Source organism: Ricinus communis, chromosome 8 (genome assembly GCF_019578655.1).
Source record: "Ricinus communis isolate WT05 ecotype wild-type chromosome 8, ASM1957865v1, whole genome shotgun sequence".
In the NCBI taxonomy this organism is placed as follows: Eukaryota; Viridiplantae; Streptophyta; class Magnoliopsida; order Malpighiales; family Euphorbiaceae; genus Ricinus; species Ricinus communis.
Window position 1 is genome coordinate 13,304,061 of NC_063263.1, and position 22,285 is coordinate 13,326,345.

Sequence of the window (22,285 nt, forward strand, 5' to 3'; positions counted from 1 at the left end):
ATAAGAAATGCGGTGCTTTAAAAACTTTATTAAAATTTGATGGCTGGAAATGATCATGAAGTCAATTGTTCGCATTGAATTCTTTGCTTGCAGTAAGCTACTTGATCTTCTGAAATTTGTTTGCTCTATATGGGAGTAGCAATGTGACCTACTTCACATGCTCTTCACAAGGCCTTGTCTAGCAAATTTTCATTTTTTTGGTTGTCTATATATGAATTTTTTTTTCCTACAAATTAATGTTCTACAGCCATTAGTTTTGTTTGTCTCTATTCACGTTGTGGTGGTATCTAAGATTTTGTTTCCATATGCACTTGCAGACAATTCTAAGGCCTTTTTTTCTTCAAACTAAAAATTTAAAATCTTACTCATGGAGTGTAACTCAATTGGTACTACTAGAGTTGTTTTCAGGCTATGATCTTGAGTTTGAACCCACTTGAAACCATTTAATTGAAAAAGAAATTAAAGTGGGTCCATTCTATTGTAGGTCATTCACCAAAAACTGGTTGGAAATCTTGTGTTCTAACAAATACATAGATTCAAATTGCTAGCAAGTCTTTGATCATAAGTTGGAAGACAGAACCATGTGATACTCTAGCTGCTTGTCTCTCAGCAAAACCCCACTTGAAGGCCTCTAGACCTCTCATTCACACATCCTATGTTTTCCACGTACCAATCTGACTATATATATACACACACACACACATAAAAAAATGAAATCAATCTACAACCAAATCACCTCTTGAAAGAAAATCTTCCTCCACTTGGTTACCTGAGATCATCATTCTTTAAGCTATTTGAAAAAGAAACCAGAAACAAACTTAAAACAAAAATGGCTATTCTCTCCCGAAGTGTTATGCACGCCAAGCGGATTCTGTCCCGATCAAGTTTGCTTGCTAATCAAGAAGCTTCGATTCCAAAAGGGTTCTTTGCAGTATATGTTGGAGAAAGCGAAAAGAAGCGATTCGTAGTACCAATTTCAGTCTTGAATCAGCCTTCATTTCAGGAATTATTAAGAAAGGCTGAGGAAGAATTTGGTTTTAATCATCCAATGGGTGGTCTTACACTTCCTTGCAGAGAAGATATCTTCATTGACACTATTTCAAGCATAAATTCAATGTAATATAAAGAAACAAATCAGCATAACCAATTTTGTAATCTTACTGTACATTGTATACATTTTTTTCCTAGAGTTAGATGCAAGATGGTATAGCTTCATTAACATCGGTTAACAAGAGGGCTTTGAATCTAAATTTTTCTGTTTTTGTGCTTGCCAATGACTTCAGAGATATGTTTCTGAATTCTGAAACTGTAAACTTGCAGTAATGATATTTATAGAGAAATTCTGCAACAGGATTCTTCATATACATTAGCTCTACAAATCAACTGCAACTATTAAACACATAACACCATGTCACATTCCCACAATTTCTTCTAGTCAGATGGATTTACACAATTTTCAGAATGGTTTCCAAGTAATAGTGTGATGCCTAAATTGGGCGTTAAAATTAATGTGGTAAATGTGCACAAATTCGAAAGAATTTCTCAATCTGAGACTGTAAGAGTAATGTTAAGCCTAGGAATTTTAACTTTAAATTTATTTTTTGTTGTCTGTTAAAGCTGATCCATCGTTGTTCCATTTTAAGTAACCTTCAGTTTCATTCCCTTTTCTTCCTTGAGATTTCTTCCCTCATTTGCTCTGTCAATTACAGCTGGATTTCTTGCTTTGCTGCTTGAATCAACAGAAACTAATGAAAAGAAAATGTACTTATCTTTGAGAACATGTAATGTAATTCCAAGAAACCTGTAACTACAGGTAGAAGTCAAGTGAATAGAAATCTCTAATATTTGCATTTGAAACATGATCTCATAATTCAATCGGAAATCTCCAATATTTGCATTTGAAACATGATCTCATAATTCAATCCATTCTTTCATTGAAAACTTGTTCTGACAAAAATCCAAATATGGTATGTCCTACATTATTCACAATTGATCTTTCACTTCTTCTCACACAGTTTTTCTTGGTGCATTAGAATTACAAAGCTGGCTGCTTATTCTTACCCGTTATCTATTTCTTGTACATTATTTAGTACATGCCGTATGATAGTTGTCAAAAATTTGTCCCTCAATCAATAGCCACATAATTCAAGAACAAGAACTTATTACCTGAATTCTGTACCTAATATAATCCATGGTTGCTGCTTAATTCTGTTTCAGTACGTATCAACACCGATTTCCAAGTGTCCCTTTCCAATCTTTTAGGGCACATTGTCTCCAATACAAGGACTTAGTGTGAAAGATTGTAGTTTCTGTCCCTTATTTAGGTTGATTAGTTGGAAGACAAGGTCATGTGATACCATCTCACAAGCTATGTCTTAATTAGGTAAACCCCAAAGTAAAAATTCTTGACCACTAACTCGGGATTCTACAGGATTTCTTCTCTATATGTATATGCACATACTTACTTACCTTACAGGCAACCAAGTCTCACATTCTTTACAGATTATTCTTTCCACATTATACTTGGCTCACAGCCAACGAAGCTACTTCATTTTATTCTGCAGAAATAACATCAGCAAAGAGACGCTATAGCTTCCTCCGTGCATCTGCAGTAGCTTCAAAGAAAGTTGCTTCAAGCACTATAACATGACCCTTCCTTGCAATTTTATAGACTTTTTCTGCATTTTCTGAGTTTTTCAGTCTAGGCAGAGATGGGAAAGCAAATATAATTGTTATATTCTTAATTAATTATACGAAAACTTCAGATAATTATCAGTTATAAGTTCTTTTAACTCCAAATTATTTCTAGTCCTGAATTTTCCTTAACGTTCATTTGTGCATTTGATATTTTTGGAATCAAAATCTGCAGATATTTATTTATTGTCCTTTTCAATAAGCTGTACTGTACGATTACTTTACCAGCAGAGAAGGATTAAATCGAGAGGCACATATCATCTAACTCGAAAGTTGCATTTCCTTTATCTTACATATTTTTTTGTTTGTTCTTCTTCTGAGAGCATACCCTTATGATGTTGTCTCAAGCATGTCCAGAATCTAAGTGATTGGCGATTTTAAATCTAAGTAAAGATTGATTATCTATCCATTTCCAATCTTTTTCTTGTCTGCAATTGCCTCATCTCCTTCGGACTAGGCCTTGCTTTTCTCCAACAAATGAAGCCAAAGACAGAACCATGTGACAGTTTATGGAATATGTCTTAAGCAATACCACAGCCAATGGACTCTGGGCCACTAACCTCGGATTTCCATTTTAATGATTCTTTCAATTATCTATATATTCATCTACTTCGATCAGACGCAAATATCAACTCAACTCTTATTATTCTTGACTAATACCTTTCCCTTGAACAGCAAACCTCCAAATATTTTTCGCTTACAGATTCATCAGTAACTCTATCATGGGGGCCTCGAGTTCTTGCTAAGCAGACTCTCCGCTGGTCAGTACTGGTTACTCAGAGAGCTGCTACAAGGTCTTTAGGGGTGACAAAAGGGTTTGTAGCAGTTTATGTTGGCGAAACCGAGAAGCAGCCCTTTGTAGTTCCAATATCCTCATTGAGTCATCCTTGGTTCCAAGATTTGTTAAGTAAAGCTGAAGATGAGTTCGGTTTTAATCATTCAATGGGTGGGTTGACAATTCCATGCAAAGAGGAGACTTTCATCCATGTCACTTCATCCTTGAGAGTTTAGTAGATCACAAATGAAGACCTTTTACTTAAGAGTGTGCAAAATTTTGTATGAGAATTGTAACTCATTGTAAATATAAATTTGACAATTTTCTTTTTTCTTTGTCTTAATGCGACTCTTCGTCTCTTGATCAATATAATTAATGTCTGAATTGATAACAAAATCGTTAAATCAAACTGTTACAACGAACAAAATATTATTTTCAAGCATTTTGAAAAGAGAAAACAAAATTTGACACAAGACCCGAACATGATCATTTCCAGCCATCAATTATAAATTTAAGTTTTCAAATAACTCATTTTCCTGTCTGTTGAGAGTAAGAGAAAGAGCAACAATGTTGACATCATAAAGTTTCCTACATTTTTTGTCAAAGATGTTACTAACTGTCCTATAGTTTTTCTTTTCCAAATTTTTGTTCTAGGAATAGCTTCTACCCTTCATGCAGAATAAGCAGAGGATCCTGAAAGACAGAGGCCTGCAATTATCTCTTTTCACCACCAAAGATTTCTCAATTCTGCCAAACTCTTCATTGGACATGAAAGATTTTCATAGACAAAATGAAACTAGTTTGACTTAATAATTCAGTAAATGCAGTAAAGTCAGTTCAGTTTCTTTTAGAGATAATCTTAATACTGCCCAACATCCTTAAACTCGTCATAAAGGCCAAACTCACTCACTTACCACTTGACCAGACCTCAAATATTATCATCAAGACAAGTTGAAGTAAGAAAAGAAGAACAGGAGGACAATGCAGGCCATTAATTTCTGCCAACATAAAGCTGCACTAATCTATCTAACATATAATCCACCTTCTATTGGTTTCCAATGATATGGCTAGTAATAATGTTTTGACAATTCTCATTTGGTAAAATATAATGCTTTACTGTATAAAACGAAAGTCATTAGTATTTACATTGACTTGGCACTTTGTGCCAAAACAAAATTGTTTTTCTGTTACATTAGTTTGCATTCTGTTATGATCTACTCAAGCTAGAAGTAACATTAATAAACTCGTCTTCTTTGCAGGGAATCGTTAAACCGCCCATTGGATGATGAAAACCAAACTGCTCTTCTGCTTTGCCCAGCAAATCTTGAAATGCAGGCTCATTGAGATAGGTTACAGGAACTAAAAATCGCTTCTTCTCCGTCTCCCCAATGTAAACTGCTAGAAAACCTTTGGGAACATTTGAAGATCTTGAGAATGCTTTATTGGCAGATACTGTCGATCTTTGAAGAATATGCTTGGCGAGAACCACAGGAAGATGTCTGACCATGGTGATTTTGTTGATTAAACTGTACGAGAAAAGAAAATAGAGGGTTTCTGAAGCTTAATTGCTTAAGGAATCTGTTTGCTTTTGCTGGTTTCAATATATGGAGATATATATATATATATATATAGATGGAGAGAATATAGAAACTTTGAGATTGAGTTGCCAAAAATAATTTGCATAGGACATAGCTCATGGACGGTCAATTAATTGGAGTGTGCTTAGAATATAGCCTATGAGGGCTTCACATGGACTTGCCTTATGACCAATCAACCAATGTAGGGTACTGAGGTTTCATATTGCATATACTATGTCCACCAGCCTACCCATAAGCCAATTAACCATACATCATTGCCAACAATATCAAGCTTAGATGTCTTAAGCATGTCCTGCATTCTAAAGAGATTATCTGCTACAATGAACACAAACCACTAGATTCTTTTCACAAGCCATTAGTTAACTGTCTAAAGGATGAATCTAATCTTTCTGTCCAACAATTGCTTAACTTTACATCTACATTAGCATTGATATTTCCAACTGTCCTTTTCCAAGTTTCAGCTTGGCCCCTGGGCTCTTGATCTTTGTAAATATTGTAGGGCACGTTGTCTTTCAATTTTCTTTTCCCATGTTGGTTAGTTAGAAGACAACAGCATGTGATACCATCTCATTATCAGACCCCAACCAAATGGCTCCTGGCCACTGACTGTATAATTTCAATACTAAATTCCATCTATATATATCTTCACTTACCTGACTCATAGCCAACCAAATATTCATACTCGATCTCTTCAAACACTCTACTTTCAAAACAACAGAGTTGTCAAGTGAATTTTCTCGATCCAGTCCCTTCTCCACTGATAAATCATGGCTGTACGTTTTCCTAGTGTTCTCCGTGCATTTATGTTGGCTGCAAAGAAAACTACCTCAAAATATTTAGATGTTCCAAAAGGTTTCTTGGCAGTGTATGTTGGGGAGACAGTTAAAAGCGATTCTTAGTTCCAGTCTCATACTTGAACCAGCCTTCTTTCAAGATTTATTGAACAAGGCAGAAGAAGAATTCGGTTATGCTCATCCAATGGGTGGTCTGACGATTCCTTGCTCAGAAGATATATTCATTAATGCCACTTCTAACTCGAGTAGAGCATAAGAGAGTGCAACTTGATTTACACTAATTGCACAAACAATTTTGTATGCCAGGAATGTGAGAATTGATGTAAATACTTCTTGTAATGAGATAAATTCTTACAGATAAATTGTTAAACTTCTTTTCTTTTCTCTCAAACTCCCTGCCAAGAAATGTTTATAATTTAGTGCTGACTATCGTAATCTCTTGTAACTCTTTGTAGATATATGAAATCGTGTGAATGAAAGACCGTATAGCTCGCATTTTCCCATTTCTTTGCTCTGTGTTAAGCCTTCAATAACGTATTGAAACATAACTAAATGAGAAATTCTTAGATAAACTTAGTCTATCATGATATAATAAACACTCCTAGCAAATTCTTGTCATGCAATGTTTAGGTAGAGGCAGAGATAAGATGAGAATTGTCTTCTGTCTTTCGAGATTCTGAGCCTAAAATGGATAGAGAGAGCTCTATTTTTCACTTGAGTTAGAGAAGGGGGCACCAACATTGCAGAATACTAATATCACAGCAAGTTTAGTTTTCTCCTATTTTATGTTGCTTGTCAAGATAATTATCTGTATAACTAATTAATAAAGTGAATGTCAGATAATGCAGGAGAACGAACATAAGTTTTGATTCCGACGTATAAATCATACTTAGAGTTGAACACAGGAAAGTGGGGATAGAATTGTCTTGGATTTAATAATCAACTACTTGAAACTGTATAATTGTACCAGAGGTGTTAGCACGATTTAGTTCTCTAGGACAGGCCAAATATAATCAAATGAATTCCAGAAACTTTCAGAGATTGCACATTTTCCAGAGACTGCTCCCCACAAAAATGTACCAGAAGAGTCGCCAATTGAGCCATAGCTAGGGGAAGTTGACATATTGGAAAACAAGTGATCAAAACCAAATATAATATGGTTATACGAAAATATTTTATTTGAATCGATAACATCTACCATTGAACTGATCCAGGTTACTGGATTCATTCATTTACTAGATTCAAACTGCAAAATGTATTATAGAATAATTCTTCTCATTAGGCAAAATTGTTTAATCCAATAATGTTACATATTTACATGGAATTGGCAATTCCTGTCCTACAAGATTTGCTCTTGCTGTTAATTTGAGTTCTTTTCTCTCATAATCTACTCAAGCTGGAAATGACATCATTGAAAGTATCTTCTCTGCAGGGAATTGTCAAGCCACCCATTGGATGATCGAAACCGAACTCCTCTTCGGCGATGCTAAGCAAATCTCGGAATGAAGAATGATTCAAGTAGGATATAGGCACCAGAAATCTCTTTTTGGGCATCACCAATATAAACTGCTATGAATCCTTTTGGGACGTCCAAAGAAGCTGAAGATGCTTTACTGGCTACAAATGCAGACTGGCGGAAAATTTGCTTAGCAAGAACACTAGGCAAGCGAACACCCATTTTATAGTTTCTTGATGGGAAAAGAATTTCTGATAGTAGCTCAGAAGATTGTTGCTTATGGAAAAGATATCTGCAGGGGATGTGAATGCTGGAGTTGTTTGTGATCAACGGATCGGTTAGTAGGTATATATATAGATGAAGTGATCTTTGTGGGAAATCCTGCAAAATCTGAGTTACTGGCTGAAAACCATTTGCTGGTGAGTGCTTGGGTCATAGCTCATGAGGGTATCACATGGTTATGTCCTTCAATGATCAACTATGGGCCACAGGATTCATATTCCTTCATAATTTTTATTATGCAAACAATATGGTCCACTCTGATAAGACAATAGGGGACCAGCTAATTAATATTGATAAAATGTGCTTGAGTTTGTATTTTTAGATTAGGAACATCTTTCCATTGCTTGAATGATATTTGTCTAATCATTTCTAAAGGAAAAAAGAGAGGATTAGGAACATGCTTGAAACAACAGATTTATCATATGTTTCTTTTTAATCTATGATAAAAGTTAGATAATATTTGTAAGAAATCATAAGAGGGAAAAAAATAAAAAGCCAGGTGAAGAATATTCTTACTAGTACAGAAGGAAAGATTTTAAGATAAAGCTACCTAACTTTTGTAAGCAAATTGAAATTGTCTTCTCTGAAGGGAATTATCAAGCCACACATTGGATGATCAAAGCCAAACTCTTTTCATCTTTATTCACTAAACCTTGAAAGTGCTGCATAATTCAGTTAGGATCGTATCACAGCCTCCTTTTCAGGTTCCCCAATTTGGACAAAAACATAGTACTTCGGTTTGAATCTTCTATTCAGAGTAAAAAGAATTGTGGGTGCTGGTTTCAGGTTAATGCTATTAGACTACTCTGGCAGATGCTTTATATTTCTATTATCAAATTATCCTGGAATCAGTTCAATTGAGAACATGATTTTTGCTATAGAAACACAGCCAAATGGCTTTTTGATTATGCTGTTGAAAATTGCTGAAACTGAACTTCACTCTTCCATTAATTAAATAGAGTACTTTTAGTAGCAGAAAAGAGTTGGCACAAGGCTGTTCAATAGAAATCAATATGGTTACAGTCCATATGGATGTGCATAGGTCAAACCAGTGCTATCTGCACTGGTGTAAGATGTATACTTCGGAGAACTCTATTAAAATAATTATGTTAATTGATAACTTAATCAGGGAAGTGAAATCAATCAATTACTAGGTGGATTAGTTTTGGCAAAGGAGCAGAGTAATGAAAACTGTAGAGAACATTATGAGTATGCAAGAAAACAATTTGTATCCTATAATCTTTCTCATTATGCAAAAAAAATTGTCTAATCCTCTAAGAATACATATTTACATTGAATTGGGAATTCACGTCCTACAAAATTTCCTGAAATGAAGGCTGATTCGAGTAAATCTTGAAATGAAGGCTGATTCGAGTAGGATACAGGCACTAGAAATCTCTTCTTTTGTGCCTCACCAACATAAACTGCTGTGAATCTCTAGGAACTTCTGAAGAAGTTGGAGATGCTTTAGTTGCAGTCAACACAGACGAGTTGAAAATCTGCTTAGCAAGAACACCAGGCAAGCGAACACCCATTTTCCCTTTCTCCTTTTTCTTTCTTTCTGGTTTTTTTGGTATTTAGTGGGAAAAGAAGGTTTCTTTTTTGGAAAGGAAAAGTTATCCTGAGAATGCGAGTGCTTCAGTTGTCTGTGATCACCAGATTGATTAGTAGGTATATATAGATGAAATGAATTGTGGGAAAAATCCTTCAGAATTTGAGTTAGTAGCTGAGAACTATGTGACACTGTCTTCTTGGGTCATTCCTCATAAGCCAATCACATGGTTCTGTTCTCCAACAACCTAAATTAGGGGCCACAAGATTCAAGGACTTAATGTTGACAAACAAGCACATTGGATTAGGATTATGCTTAATTAGCATGTAAGATTAAGGACATGCTTATGAAAACTGATTTAGGATATGTTTTGCGATGTCGGAACTAAGTAGAATCGCCTCTGGTGAATAAGAACTGACATTATAAGGATTGAGACATAACATTCAGGACACTATATATAAGAAAGAATCGCCTCTGGAATTTGACATGGGCATACTCTTTAGAAGAATGGTTTGAACAAGAAGTTCCCATATTAGATGAAATTTTGAAGACAAGAATTCTGCTGGTAAGTTAAGCAAACAACCCAATTGCTGAAAGTGCATGCATATAATGGATTCGGACAATTCATGCTCCTAAGACTAGCCATGATCATAGTAAACCCTGAAACTTCACACTTGTAGTATCGGAGCTGTTAGACAATGAATTCATGTTTCTTGGACTAGACATGATCATGGTTCTGTTTCAGCAATGACAAAGACATGAAATTGCCGGAACTAAGACACAGTATATGATGCACAGAACTAAGACACAGAAAGAGCAAACTGATATTAGAAACTGAAGCAATAAAGTATCAACAAAGTTTCCATTAATTTTCTTGATCTTATTTTCATTCCAGGGCTGAGAAAATATCTAATACTACAAAAATCTGGAAATCATCAATGAAAAGAATAATATAGCCACATTCTGAATTTACATTGACTTCGATATTCTACCAACACAAAATTGATTCTTTGCAAGTATTATGTTAATTTTCCTAAGTTACAATTTACTAAAGTGTAACCATCTTTCTGTTTATTACCCAACTTACAATCCCGAACTGTTTCTTCGCGTGTAAAGTTGACCGGCACTTGCGCACCATTTAACAATTTAGAACCATTTGTCGCAGCTGACTTAGAAAGAGCTACAACGTGACTAAACAATTTTAGCAGACACGTGCCGGTTGCTTAAACTGTCTTCCCTGAGTACGAACAACACGGAGCAGCCGACCATATGGTACAGAAGAGGCAGTATAATCCTCTTTGGATATAAAGTCTAAATCTTTAGAACGACTTGAATCGCAAGATCTCCTCTGGCCTTCAACCGAATTTTCAGCAATGTCGCTGCATTTGTCGTCCCTTAATCCTGATACGAAGGGTTCATTTAATAGCATGTCAGCGGTTAATCTAAACATAGGATTCTTCACTAAACACTTTTTCAAGAAAGCTCTCCCATCTTCTGGAATATCATAAGGGATTTCAGGCAATTGATGTCTATCGCCAATAGATTTTATAAGTTCATCAGATGTAGTATCAGAATCATACCAAAGCGGAGACCCAGTGAACATCTCAAAAACAATGCAACCAAGAGCCCAAATATCACAAGGAAAGTCTTGGACATTATCAACCACAGTCTCAGGAGCCATGTACATGGTAGTCCCGCCAGCAGTAGAATCTGCGACTTTCCTCTTCTTCACAACTTTCTTGGCCAACCCAAAATCCGCAATCTTAGGCACAAAGTCACCGTTCTCCGTAGAGACAAGAAGCACATTCTCAGGTTTCAAGTCACAATGTACGTAACCACGGCTATGAATATAACGTATTCCTTCAAGAATACACCTTGTATATCTCCTAACATCAGACTCAGGCAGCCCACGAGCATCGGATCGCTCGATAAGATTAGCTAGAGTTCCACCAGAAGCATACTCTAATAAAATATTGTAAAACCTCTGACAATGCCTGTTGAAAGTAGTTTCTTCACCGTAACATTGAACAATAAACGGGCAACCGTAAATATTGTTGAAAACCTCCTTCTCTTGCTGCAGTGAACTTGACTCGGAAAGCTCTGCTGATTTCACTGCCATAACCGGAGGATATATTTGACTCTTCGATTCGGGTCTCTTCAGTTTGGCTAAATAGACAGACCCAAAACCTCCTTTTCCAAGCAAATGCTCTCTCTTCCATGTCCTTCCGTTATTGCAGGCCATCTGATCTTGTTCCATCGCAAACTTTCTCTTCGTCATTGTAACAACGGATTCTGCGTTGTTAGGGTTTCTAAGTGATCTTTGTTACAGAGTGAATATGAGTTTTAGGCGCACACCACCGACTAGACTATATTATCAACAAATCCGAGTGAATGTCTGTTTAGTTATTCTGTTTTTTATACGTTACTGCCGCCTTTTAGAAAGTTCTTTTTATTTGTTTCGGTAATCACAATTTACTTAAAACAGACCTTAATTCATCCCTATATATTATAATATTTTTCTAAGAGGCCCCTGCTATTAGAATTTTCAACTTTCTCTTATTGTAATTAATTAGTTACTGATTCTCTATACTATATCAATTTCCTCTATGATTGATCTAGAGGCCATGATTTTATGATAAATCAATCTTTCTTCAATCTCCTATATATATGGTGGCCAAAATAACAACCAGCATCAAAACCAATATTGAAACATAAAAATACAATCATTTTATTTAACTGTTAACTTTAATGAACTTTTTTATATTTTATTTTATACTTTATTATTTATAAGAATTTAAGTAAAAATAAAATGAAAAGTAAAATTTATTTTTTAAATTTAAAGAGTTAAATCTACTTTTTAATTTATGTTTAAATAAAATGATTCTGAAAATATAAATACTTGAGATTTTTGTTTCTAGCCGTATATTATATTTATAAGAATTGATATTTGTGAAAATATCAAATATACTTAAATAATAAGTCTTTTAGTAGTTAGTTTAGCTTGTGTTTGTAAGAGTTGTACAGGGTTGAACAATCTCCCCTCCTTAAATTACATCTACCAATTGAACTTGTCCAAGTTGGTGAAATAAGCCAACTATAGACATAAACTACATTATGGATATAATCTTATTCAATTATCAGAAATTAGATGTGGTAAAAGTTCATGAATAATGAAAACTATAAAACAGAAGACTATCCCATGAGAAAAGCTACATTTATATCAAAAAAATTCTCCCATTATGTAAAAATTATTTAATATTACAAAAAGTCATTAATTTTTTTCTTACATACTCATTAACTTATTTATTAACCTCTATATATTATCTGTCATACACTACTTCTTCCACACTCATAATTTTTTTCTGCTACTCTTATACCGGTGAAACTTAAGATATTATTTAGAATTGATTAAAAAAGACTTATTTCACATTGTTATTTGTTTGTGTCCATCCTGAGATTCAGAAAAGCTATAAAAAAATCATGGCTATACGTTTTTCTTGTGCTCTTTGCTCTTTTGTGTTGGCTAAAAAGAAAGCTGCCTCAAGATCTTTAGATGTGCCTAAAAGTTTCTTGGCAGTGTATGTTGGTGAGACAGAGAAGAAGCGCTTTATGCGTCCAGTATCATATATCTTACACAGTTTTCACAATAAATTCATGAATCATTTTTAATTTTGAATAGAGCTAGGTTTGTGGTTGTTCATTTAAGAAGAAAACTTAGATCTACTTGATAATAGCTAATAATTCTTTAAGAGAACTTACACATATATATATATATATATATAAGCATGAATTTTTTTTTTTTTTAATTAAATAAAATACCCTTGGTAATTTTATTCTATTTTAAAACTCAGTTAAAAGAATTACACTAAAACTTAAAAATAACTTAAACTAACAAAATTGTTTTACCAATTGCATCAACTTCAAAATCAACTATAAGTATCACATGAGTCGCTCATCCTCTTTCTTTCAAATTTATATCCTTCTCATATCACTTATTTTTAAATTCTGGCCAGTCAAATTTGAATTAAAACCAGTGAAACCTAAAACATAATCTAGAATTGATTAAAAAAGACTTATCCATAATGTTATTTCACTTTATTATTTGTTTGCATCCATTCTCAAATTCAGAAAAGCTATATTTGTATCAAGAATTTCTTTCATTAGGTAAAAATTATTTGATATTATGACAAGACATATTATATATATTAAATTGGCAAAGTCCTAGTATGTAGAATTTCTTTTTAGTGTTAGTTTATATCTTTCTCAAATCCTTTATTCTTAAATATATGACATTTTTTTAATTGTGGCTAGTCAGAGCTGGTCAAAATTGAACTAAAGCCGGTGAAACCTAAAACATTATCTAGAATTAATTAAAAAAAGACTTATCCACAATGTTATTTCACTTTGTTATTTGTTTACATCCATCCAGAGATTCAGAAAAGCTACATTTGTATCAAAAAATTCTCCCGTTAGGCAAAAATTATTTAATATTATGACAGGATATATTATATATATTAAATTGGTAAAGTCCTACTATGTAGAATTTCTTTTTAATGTTAGTTTCAGCGCTTCTCTTATCATCTACTTAAGTTGATTATGACATGATTGAAAATCTCTTCTCTGTATAGAATTGTCTAACTATCCATTAGATGATTAAAGCTGAATTCCTCTTCAACAAGGCTAAGAAAATGAACCCTTTAGGGACCTTCAAAGAATTTGAGGATGCAATACTGGCTGCAAATTCATACTTGCAGAAGAGTTATTTAGCAAGAACACTAAGCAAGCGAACACCCATTATCTTTTTCTTGAAGTATTTTTTGAGAGTATAATCACTTAAAATAGTTTAGAGATTTGTTGTTTATGGAAAAGATATCAAGAACGTAAATGCTTGAGTTGTCTGTGATCACACAATTTGTTAGATAGGTATATATACAAGAAATGTTCTATTATATGGCTAAGAAGTATTTGGTGGTTAATGATTCATAAGGGTATCACATGGTTTTGTCTTATAAGTACTCAATTATGTCCCACATGACTCATATCCTTCAAGTTAAAATAGATCATCTACTGTAATGAACATAAGCCACTTAAAGATTGTCTTTTAAATATGTCTTTCGTCATGGAGTCCTCTAACTCAAGACCATTAACAGAGTGTCTCAAGGATGCACCTAATCTAGTTATCCAACAATTGCTTACTTTTATAGACATATATCATCACTGATTTCCAACTTTCCTTTTTTCTTCCACTATAGGCTTATGATATTGTCTTTCAATAATATGAACTCTATGTCAGTGACACATAAATTTCTATTTTATGTTTATGTTGATTAATTGAAACAAAAGGCATATGATACAATTGTATTCCTTAACTCATAATCATATCCCAACCAAATGGTTCTTGGCCACTAAATATAGGATTTCAACAAAGCAAAAGAAGAATGCAGTTATGATCATCCAATGGGTGGCTTGACAATTCCTAGCACAGAAGATATGTGCTTCTCTTTTTGTCTTTTTCTTTTCTCCTCTTGTTATGAGATGTAAGGTAGTCATCAGGTCAGTGTCCGTGTTACTTTGATTTGCATCATCACTTCAGTGACTTAATTAGTGCAACATCTCTGTTTGAAACAACCGTGTGAAACTTGTGCATGCCATTTATACCAAGTAAGATCTTTTATTGCATTTTAAACAATTTTGATTGTTCTTTTGCTGGAATTAAAAGTTGTCTTGATCTTAAACATTTGCACCCCTTAGTTGAGTGAAAGTCATATCAAGCATGTTATCCTGTAATCTATATGCTGAAACACACTGAATGTAGTTTAAGTCAAAGCTCTTGTTTTCTTTTCTTTCCTTTCTTTTTTATTATTAATTTATAGGTTTTTGTGCAGTTTAAAAAGAACAGTTGCTTTAAGAATGAGCTTTTGAGTAGATGGTAAGCCTAACACATGGAATGGATGGAGATTCCCAAGGGTTTTTGCAGGTTTTATAAGATTTTGGAACCTTGGATGTAACTCACCAAATGCATAAAATAAGGTTATATAATCGACCCACAACTGGACAGGCTAAATGCTCAAGAAGGTAGAATCAAGTTTTCTAAGAGCACAAATTTTACAGAGTCAAAACTGATCCCACAGGCAAGACAATCTCAAAATGCCAGATGGTATGATCTATGGATTTGATCTGCTTGACAAATTCTAAGATAGATTGAATATCTGCACTGGCCAATTGCGCTTCTGACCAACTGGGCCAACTGTAATGGGCTCCATTGAAATGTCGATGCTGCGATGTTCAATGGCACGAACAATGCTGATGCGCAAATGGATTCTTGCAGCAGGGCATGCATCCGTTCCAACAGCTGCTGATAAATCAGCGGGAGGTTTTGCTGGTGCCACTGCTATTGGTTCCCGGAAGGTGAGGATAGTTTGTGACCAGTGTGTTTTGGGAGTGAAAGGGGATGTAGACAACACAGCTGGTGTTTCTTTGCAGAACCTGGTTGTAAAATCAGTATCAAACCACAATACAACCCCATAACACCATGTTGTTTTACCCAATTTTGGTTTCAGCTCGATGCTTGCGGTGAAATCCACATCTTCAGGCTTCATAGTTGCCAAGTCAAAACTCTAAAGCAGGAAACAAATAGTTAAGTCTAACAAAACAAGTTTATAGTATAAAATGCAAAATATAGATCCAAGATAAATTCTGGTATGATTAGAACCAACCCTTTGTGAAGCAACTTTAAGTTCATAAAAAAAATAATATCCCGGCACACATTCGAATTTGTAAGTTCCATTTTTCTTTTCCTTTGTTTTAGCAAAGTGAATGAATGAATTGAAAGCGCACCACAAGGTGGCACCAAGTATGCATCATTCAAAAGGACAACAATGGCCCCATTTACTTGTTTTTCATTTTAAAGGAAGAAAAGGTTGGTGAAATATACATATTTTGACAAACATGAAACTAGAACTCAAATACTCAAATTGACCATAGGATGAGGACTGATTTACCCAGAACTTTAAGATTCTCTATTGGGGATGGGGACTAACCTGGAGAACAGCAGCATCAGTCACTAGATCACAATCATTCACAATATCAATAATAGGAATTTGAGCAGCATCCTGAACAAGTTCTTTGCCAATGCAAGTCATGTTGAGACCATATACATCTTCCCAAAATGGAAGACTGGTACCACCTTTTCCAAATCCCGCAGCATACTGAAAAGAGAGCCATTAAGAAAATAATGATAAATAGAATGAGCTTCCATCATAAACTCAATATCACATTGGACAAGCAGCTAAAAGAACAGAAACGAACTCACAATAGTTGCTGTGTCAGGGAGAATGGCACCTCCAGGCCTCAACCATTTATCTCTTGCATAGAGCACTGAGCTGAGCATCGACTCATAGAGTAGGCAATAACCCATCCATTCACTCACCAAGACATCAACACTATGTGGTTCAATTTGTATATCAAGCTCCTCAACCATACCTTGAACCACCTCCATTACACCAGTGCACTTGCTATTTCCTTCACCTTGGGTATTACTGTGCCAAAGGCCATTGTCTTTAGCAATCTAAAGTTGGACAACCAAAAGAGAGGAGTGAGGTACAAGAGAAAATAAAGGCATCAATTAAACTGTTAACAACGGTATATACCTGAGTTGCCACTGCAGCCATCTTTTCACTGGCTTCAACTGCAATCACTCTTGAAGCCCCTGCTTGGGCTGCAAAGAGACTGTAAAACCAAAATGAGATGGAGAGAATAGAGAAGCTCATAAGGTATAAGTGTACTATGAATATCTTAAACAGATAACTGAATTTGGCTAACATACAGATGTTTCCTACATAATAACATGGACTATTCCACTCGATTAACTAGTAAATATGAAGGCTTCTTATGTCCAAAAACAGTAACGGTATAGTGGTATAGATAAAACACCAGATGATAGAATCCAAGCATCTGCAAGCAAACAGGCTTGTTTCCACATTTTTTATATCATCAATTATGGAGGAGAAAAAAGGTAAAGACACTACTGAGCATACCATACTTTAAACATTGTAGCACACCTGACTTTAATTAAATTCGACAGCTATATTCAGAAGAATTTCAATATACTAAAGAGTTTTGCAAGCAATCATTAGAAAAATTCCAGACAAACTATGCCAGACAGGTTCTAAAGATTACGCTTCCAGCATTCCAAATCCGTCAAAGGCTGATTTGATGCACTTAGCACTCAAATCAAAGGCTTATGGCACTTTACCAACAAGGACAGCCAGCTTCCCTCAAGGCCCAAGCATATTTGGCAGGAGCTATTTGACCTTATCAAGTATTTTTCATTTGTTAAACTTGAAAAGTTAGGTCCCAGGAAATGTCGATAATACTCTGCCGCATGTTATTATGGCAATAAAATGTGGAAATGAGTTCCAAGATGTTGCCAATGGCGAAAAGAAGAGCTACTGACAAATAGCTCAAAGATAAACTATAATGAGAGCAGTAAATCTAAGATAAACATGCAAAGAATGCGATAACATGAAAAAAGAAAATAGTAGGATTAGAACTGCTTCAGCTACTGTACAAGAAAGTATATTGCCATCGTCAGACCTTAGTATGCCAGTTCCACAACCTACATCCATCACAACAGCACCAGTCAAGAGAGAAGGATTTTTCAAGATAGCTTGCCTATAAGCATCCATCCTTACCTGCATAACCAGAATATAAAGGTTTTAACATTATTGCAAATGAATCTACAATCAAAACACACATTTCACAGTCAAAGTATAATCTGGGATGATGTAGCAAAACTAAAAATTCAGTACCTTATCACTTATCATCTCTCTATGGATACCAAATGAACTATAAGCACCGAAATAATTCTCATTTACTTTCTTAATCTCTGTCACGGCAAGATTCAAAGGGCCCTTGGAAACAGAGGCAACCTCTTTTATTCCATTTCCTTCAAACTTGTCAGAAATAGCTGCAGAAACTTGTCCAGTTTGGTCATCTTCAATACGGATCTCTTCAATATTCCTTAAATCCTTCATGAGTTCCTCTTTATCTACTTGTGTAGCAAAATCCTCTTCACTTTCTTCATCTCCAATAAAACTGTACAAGAGTGAATCATCTTGTAAAAAAGGTTTCAAATATCTATCATCATCCCAGAAAAGCTTAATGTCTTTAAGGTTCACTGCGTCATGTAAATGACACTGTAGATATCTGTTGGACTTGCAAGTAACCCCACAACTCCAGCATCTGTTTTCTGCCACCTGGTAGGTAAGAGAAAAGGACAGACAAAGGCATCAAGACATCAAATTACACAAGCTTTTTTCTGCTAATGATAAAAAGCATAATAACAGAAACATTGAAATTTTCTTCTTTTAAAAGAAAACTTTTCCACAGCCCACCGTCCCAGCCTCCCCCATTATTTCAGGACCCAAAAAGAGTGAAAACAAATGATACCATAGCCATGTTAGGATAACAAAAAATGAGAGAAAGTAAGAAAGGTATTCACATAGACTCACAATAGATTTATACTACTCCATTTGGCGACTGTGAGACAAATAAGAAAAGAATAGAAAAGATTAATCTTTTATCTTTCGGTTTTGGATGGCAAGAACATAACATCCAATTGCAATCAATTAGGTGAGCTTAACCTGATTCTACACGAGGGAAAAAAAATTAAGGCTTCCTTTTCTATTGTTTCTATTTCTATTTAACCAAACGTAACCTAAATCATAATCAAACTAAACACTCAAAGGACCTAACACAACAATTTAGATTAAAGCAGTTGAAGCTTTTGTAAAAGTTACAAACTTTTTAATCCTTCAATTACTCCACATATCATAAACAATAAAACAAAGAAAAACGCATCAATACGCAACAAAATAACTGCTGATTACCATAGACCTAACGTAGTTGATGAACTTAAATGAACCATAGAAATCCAAGCACAGTTCTTTCCTTATCCCTTTTAAATCAAACTTATGGGTAAAACCACAATGGTCAAGTAACTCAATGCAAGAGCTGTACTTAGAATCACAAAATAAACACAAAAAATTAGAGTCTGCTTCCTCTTCTTCATCATCATCTCTCCAATCTTCCCAATCTCCATTATCTTCTTCTTCATCATCTTCATCTTCTACTAATTCTTCTTTAATTTTTTGTTGGATTGGTTTTGTGTTTAATTCATCGATTTCTATTTGATTGTTTTTGGCCATGATTTCTGTAGAGAGAGATAGAGAGGGGCAAGAAGTGAAATATGTATTAGTCTAGTTTCATTCCTTAAACCCTGACAGAAACCCTATTTTTCGAATTTGTATGCGTGGACTGTTTTTTTCACCAAATAAAACGGCGTAGTTTGGTTTAAAAAGAAACTAAAAAGAAAAGCATAGGGCAAAAAGCACGTATAATCCCTCAACCGTTAGTCAAATCTCAATTAAGTCTTTAATTTTAAGTTAGAATAAATATATATCTTTAAACTAAATAATGTGAAATCATTAAGCCCTTCCATGCAACTTGATTGCTTTTGGCATTAATTATTTTGATAAAAGATACAAATAATTCTTTAAATTTTTAATTAAATATTAATTAAATTTTTAAATTATAAGGTGAAACAACTAAACCCTTAAACTAAAAGAATTATTTCAACAAAACAAAAAATTTATTTTATTTTTCACACTTAAATTTTATTTTAACTCTTTCATTTTTTACATCCAGATTTTATTTTTTTGTTGAAATAATTATTTTTATTTTATATTATTTTTAGAAGTATAAAAAAATAAAATTTACAATCATGGTGTTTTTATGCTATTATTTATCATTTTATATGGGTTATTATCAATAAAAATAATTATCTGTAATAATAACAGAGTTGTATAAAAAAAATTAATTGTTTTGAATTGTTTGGTTTAAGAGTTTAATTATCTAATTTAAAATTTAAATGCTGAATTGATATTTATCTAAAATTTTAAAAAATCATTTGTAATTTTTATCGAAATAGTTAATCGTAGCAATAACTGAGTTACATATACAGTTTAATTGTTTCGTATTATATAGTTTAAGATTGTTTCAACTTAAAATTTAAATGCTTAATTGAAATTTGGCCACAAGAGTAAGGGTGTATTCATACCTTTTTCCAAAACATAAAGAATTGTTAATTCTAGTCTCTTCTATTACTTTTTTAGTTCATTGTCATCCGAAGAACGAGAGTCGGCTTCCTGAAGGGAGTTATTTTTTCCTCAGTAGCTCAGTGGTAGAGCGGTCGGCTGTTACTGACTGGTCGTAGGTTCAAATCCTACTTGGGGAGAATTTATAGTTCTCGCTTTTCTGACCTAGCGACTTGTTGGATCTTTCTCTGCTGGAATTGGGGATTAAAATTAGGTGAGCTCTTTTCTTCTCTTACCATTTGAATCTCAGTACCCATGTTTGATTTACTCTGTAAATCCATTCTCCATAGAAAAAATGGTTACTTTATCACTGCTCGAAACCCAGTATTAACTTGTGTTAGATTTTTGTCAACTGATGCAAATCAACACTCATTTACTATTTCTTATCTGATAAAAACATATGGATTTTCTCCTGAATCAGCTGTATCGATCTCTAAAAGTGTCAGTTTTGAAAACCCAGAAAAACCTGATCTTGTTCTGTCATTTTTCAAGAACCTTGGATTCTCAAAATCCCAAATCTCTGAAATAATCAGAAAGTACCCAAGAATCCTATCACCCAATCCTGAGAAAGCGATTTTCCCTAAAGTTGAGTTCTTTCGTTCTAAAGGCGCTTCAACTCCTGATCTTATAAGAATCTTCTCTTGTTATCCTTGGCTCTTTACGAGAAGCTTAGACAACCAGTTGGTTCCTTCTTTTAATTTCTTTAGAGATTTTCACCAATCTGATGAGAAGACCATTGCAGCAATTAAGCGTTATCCTAATATTTTAGCTCGTCGGCTTGAAACTGCTGTGATACCTAATATAAATACTTTGCAAGAGAATGGAGTTCCTGCTGCAAATATATTGTTATTAGTTCGTTATCATCCCCAAAAGATTGAGATGGAAACAGATAAGTTTAAAAAGATTGTGGAGGAAGTGAAGAAAATGGGATTTGACCCATTGAAGTCACAGTTTGTTTTAGCAATAATGGTATTAATTGGAACGAGCAGATCAATGTGGGATAGGAAGGTTGATGTTTATAAAAGGTGGGGCTGGTCTACTGAAGATATTTATAGAGCCTTTGCAAAGTATCCATGGTGTATGGCAATTTCTGAAGATAAGGTTATGGCAGTAATGGATTTCTATGTCAACAAATTAAATTTAGAATCTTCTGTCACTGCGCATCGCCCTTTGCTGCTTTCACTGAGCTTGAAGAAGAGGCTTGTTCCAAGAGCTTCAGTTATTCAGTTTCTATCATCTAAAAGTTTGATTAAAATGGATTCCGGTATAACTAGAGTGTTCGAGTATACAGAGAAGGATTTCATGGAAAAGTGCATCAATTGTTATGAAGAAGCACCTCAACTATTGAAGCTATATAATGAGAAATTAGAGCTCTCAAAACAGCTAGATGATCAGCAACAGGGAAAGAGAAAGATGGTTTTGCATTTTGGCCCCTTTGGTAGAGATGCTGGTAGTTGTAATACCTGATAGTATTATGGATAGCTTGATGCTGGTAGGCAGTAATTGATAATTGATTTGCTGCCATGGACTTCATAGTTAGGAACTACATTGGTTATAGTTAAAAAGTGCAATTAACTCAAGCGTTGACTGTAAATCAAACTTCTGAGAACATCTTTTGGTTTGCTATTCTTGAGTGAAATTAAAGCTCAAGACTTTTTGATGGTATCAGTAAAGAGTTTAATTCTTGTTCAGTGACAGTATGATGGACATCTCTTGTTGCTTCTTATAAATATTGGTAACTTGTTAGATTTTGGTTCTTTTTTTTTTTTTCTTTGCCTGGTCAATCTGCATATCTTGAATTATTGCTATGAGAATTGAGGAGTCATAGGGCAAAAATTTTCGCCTATATAGGTTGAGAACCACAAATATCTATCCACAAATTTTCAGGATGCTATATCTCAGCATTCTTGAGGCAGCCAAAGAATGCTGATTGGTTTAGACAAGTGAGGTTTTACGCTAGGAAATCATAATGTGGAAA

At 34.3% G+C, this 22,285-nt stretch overlaps 5 protein-coding genes and 1 pseudogene across 5 annotated transcripts; 2 read left to right on the forward strand and 4 right to left on the reverse strand.

Moving 5' to 3' along the window:
• The first annotated feature begins 726 nt into the window (after window positions 1-726).
• LOC112533805 (auxin-responsive protein SAUR21-like) lies at window positions 727-1,348 on the forward strand. Its single transcript, XM_025156261.2, has one exon. The coding sequence runs from the start codon at window positions 830-832 to the stop codon at window positions 1,118-1,120; it is 291 nt and encodes a 96-aa protein (XP_025012029.1). The 5' UTR covers window positions 727-829; the 3' UTR covers window positions 1,121-1,348.
• A 3,242-nt stretch (window positions 1,349-4,590) lies between these two features.
• Window positions 4,591-5,047, reverse strand: LOC112533790 (auxin-responsive protein SAUR21-like). The gene has a single exon (XM_025156218.2). It carries the CDS (start codon window positions 4,974-4,976, stop codon window positions 4,677-4,679), a length of 300 nt encoding a protein of 99 aa, XP_025011986.2. The 5' UTR covers window positions 4,977-5,047; the 3' UTR covers window positions 4,591-4,676.
• Window positions 5,048-7,119: 2,072 nt separating this feature from the next.
• LOC125370796 lies at window positions 7,120-7,754 on the reverse strand (annotated as a pseudogene).
• Window positions 7,755-10,352: 2,598 nt separating this feature from the next.
• LOC8284398 (mitogen-activated protein kinase kinase kinase 20-like) lies at window positions 10,353-11,519 on the reverse strand. Its single transcript, XM_048378371.1, has one exon. It carries the CDS (start codon window positions 11,427-11,429, stop codon window positions 10,353-10,355), a length of 1,077 nt encoding a protein of 358 aa, XP_048234328.1. The 5' UTR covers window positions 11,430-11,519.
• Window positions 11,520-15,149: 3,630 nt separating this feature from the next.
• Window positions 15,150-19,453, reverse strand: LOC8284399 (probable protein arginine N-methyltransferase 3). The gene is made up of 7 exons (XM_002512976.3): window positions 19,042-19,453; window positions 17,962-18,408; window positions 17,747-17,844; window positions 16,801-16,879; window positions 16,464-16,718; window positions 16,192-16,359; window positions 15,150-15,768 (listed from the first exon to the last, which is right to left on the reverse strand). Exons 1-7 carry the CDS (start codon window positions 19,357-19,359, stop codon window positions 15,343-15,345), a joined length of 1,791 nt encoding a protein of 596 aa, XP_002513022.2. The 5' UTR covers window positions 19,360-19,453; the 3' UTR covers window positions 15,150-15,342.
• Window positions 19,454-20,312: 859 nt separating this feature from the next.
• On the forward strand, window positions 20,313-21,998 carry LOC107260742 (transcription termination factor MTERF6, chloroplastic/mitochondrial-like). Its single transcript, XM_015715307.2, has one exon. The coding sequence runs from the start codon at window positions 20,563-20,565 to the stop codon at window positions 21,772-21,774; it is 1,212 nt and encodes a 403-aa protein (XP_015570793.2). The 5' UTR covers window positions 20,313-20,562; the 3' UTR covers window positions 21,775-21,998.
• The last annotated feature ends 287 nt before the right edge of the window (window positions 21,999-22,285 follow it).

What these genes read in the sequence shown, in the direction of transcription:
- LOC112533805 (XM_025156261.2), top strand. Translation starts at nt 830, where the DNA reads ATGGCTATTCTCTCCCGAAGTGTTATGCACGCCAAGCGGATTCTGTCC.
- LOC112533790 (XM_025156218.2), bottom strand. Translation starts at nt 4,976, where the DNA reads ATGGTCAGACATCTTCCTGTGGTTCTCGCCAAGCATATTCTTCAAAGA.
- LOC8284398 (XM_048378371.1), bottom strand. Translation starts at nt 11,429, where the DNA reads ATGACGAAGAGAAAGTTTGCGATGGAACAAGATCAGATGGCCTGCAAT.
- LOC8284399 (XM_002512976.3), bottom strand. Translation starts at nt 19,359, where the DNA reads ATGGCCAAAAACAATCAAATAGAAATCGATGAATTAAACACAAAACCA. An exon ending in TCAACTACGTTAGGTCTATG is followed by an intron (nt 18,409 to 19,041) that starts GTAATCAGCAGT and finishes CTTACCTACCAG; the next exon opens with GTGGCAGAAAACAGATGCTG. An exon ending in TGGCTGCAGTGGCAACTCAG is followed by an intron (nt 16,719 to 16,800) that starts GTATATACCGTT and finishes GTCCAACTTTAG; the next exon opens with ATTGCTAAAGACAATGGCCT.
- LOC107260742 (XM_015715307.2), top strand. Translation starts at nt 20,563, where the DNA reads ATGTTTGATTTACTCTGTAAATCCATTCTCCATAGAAAAAATGGTTAC.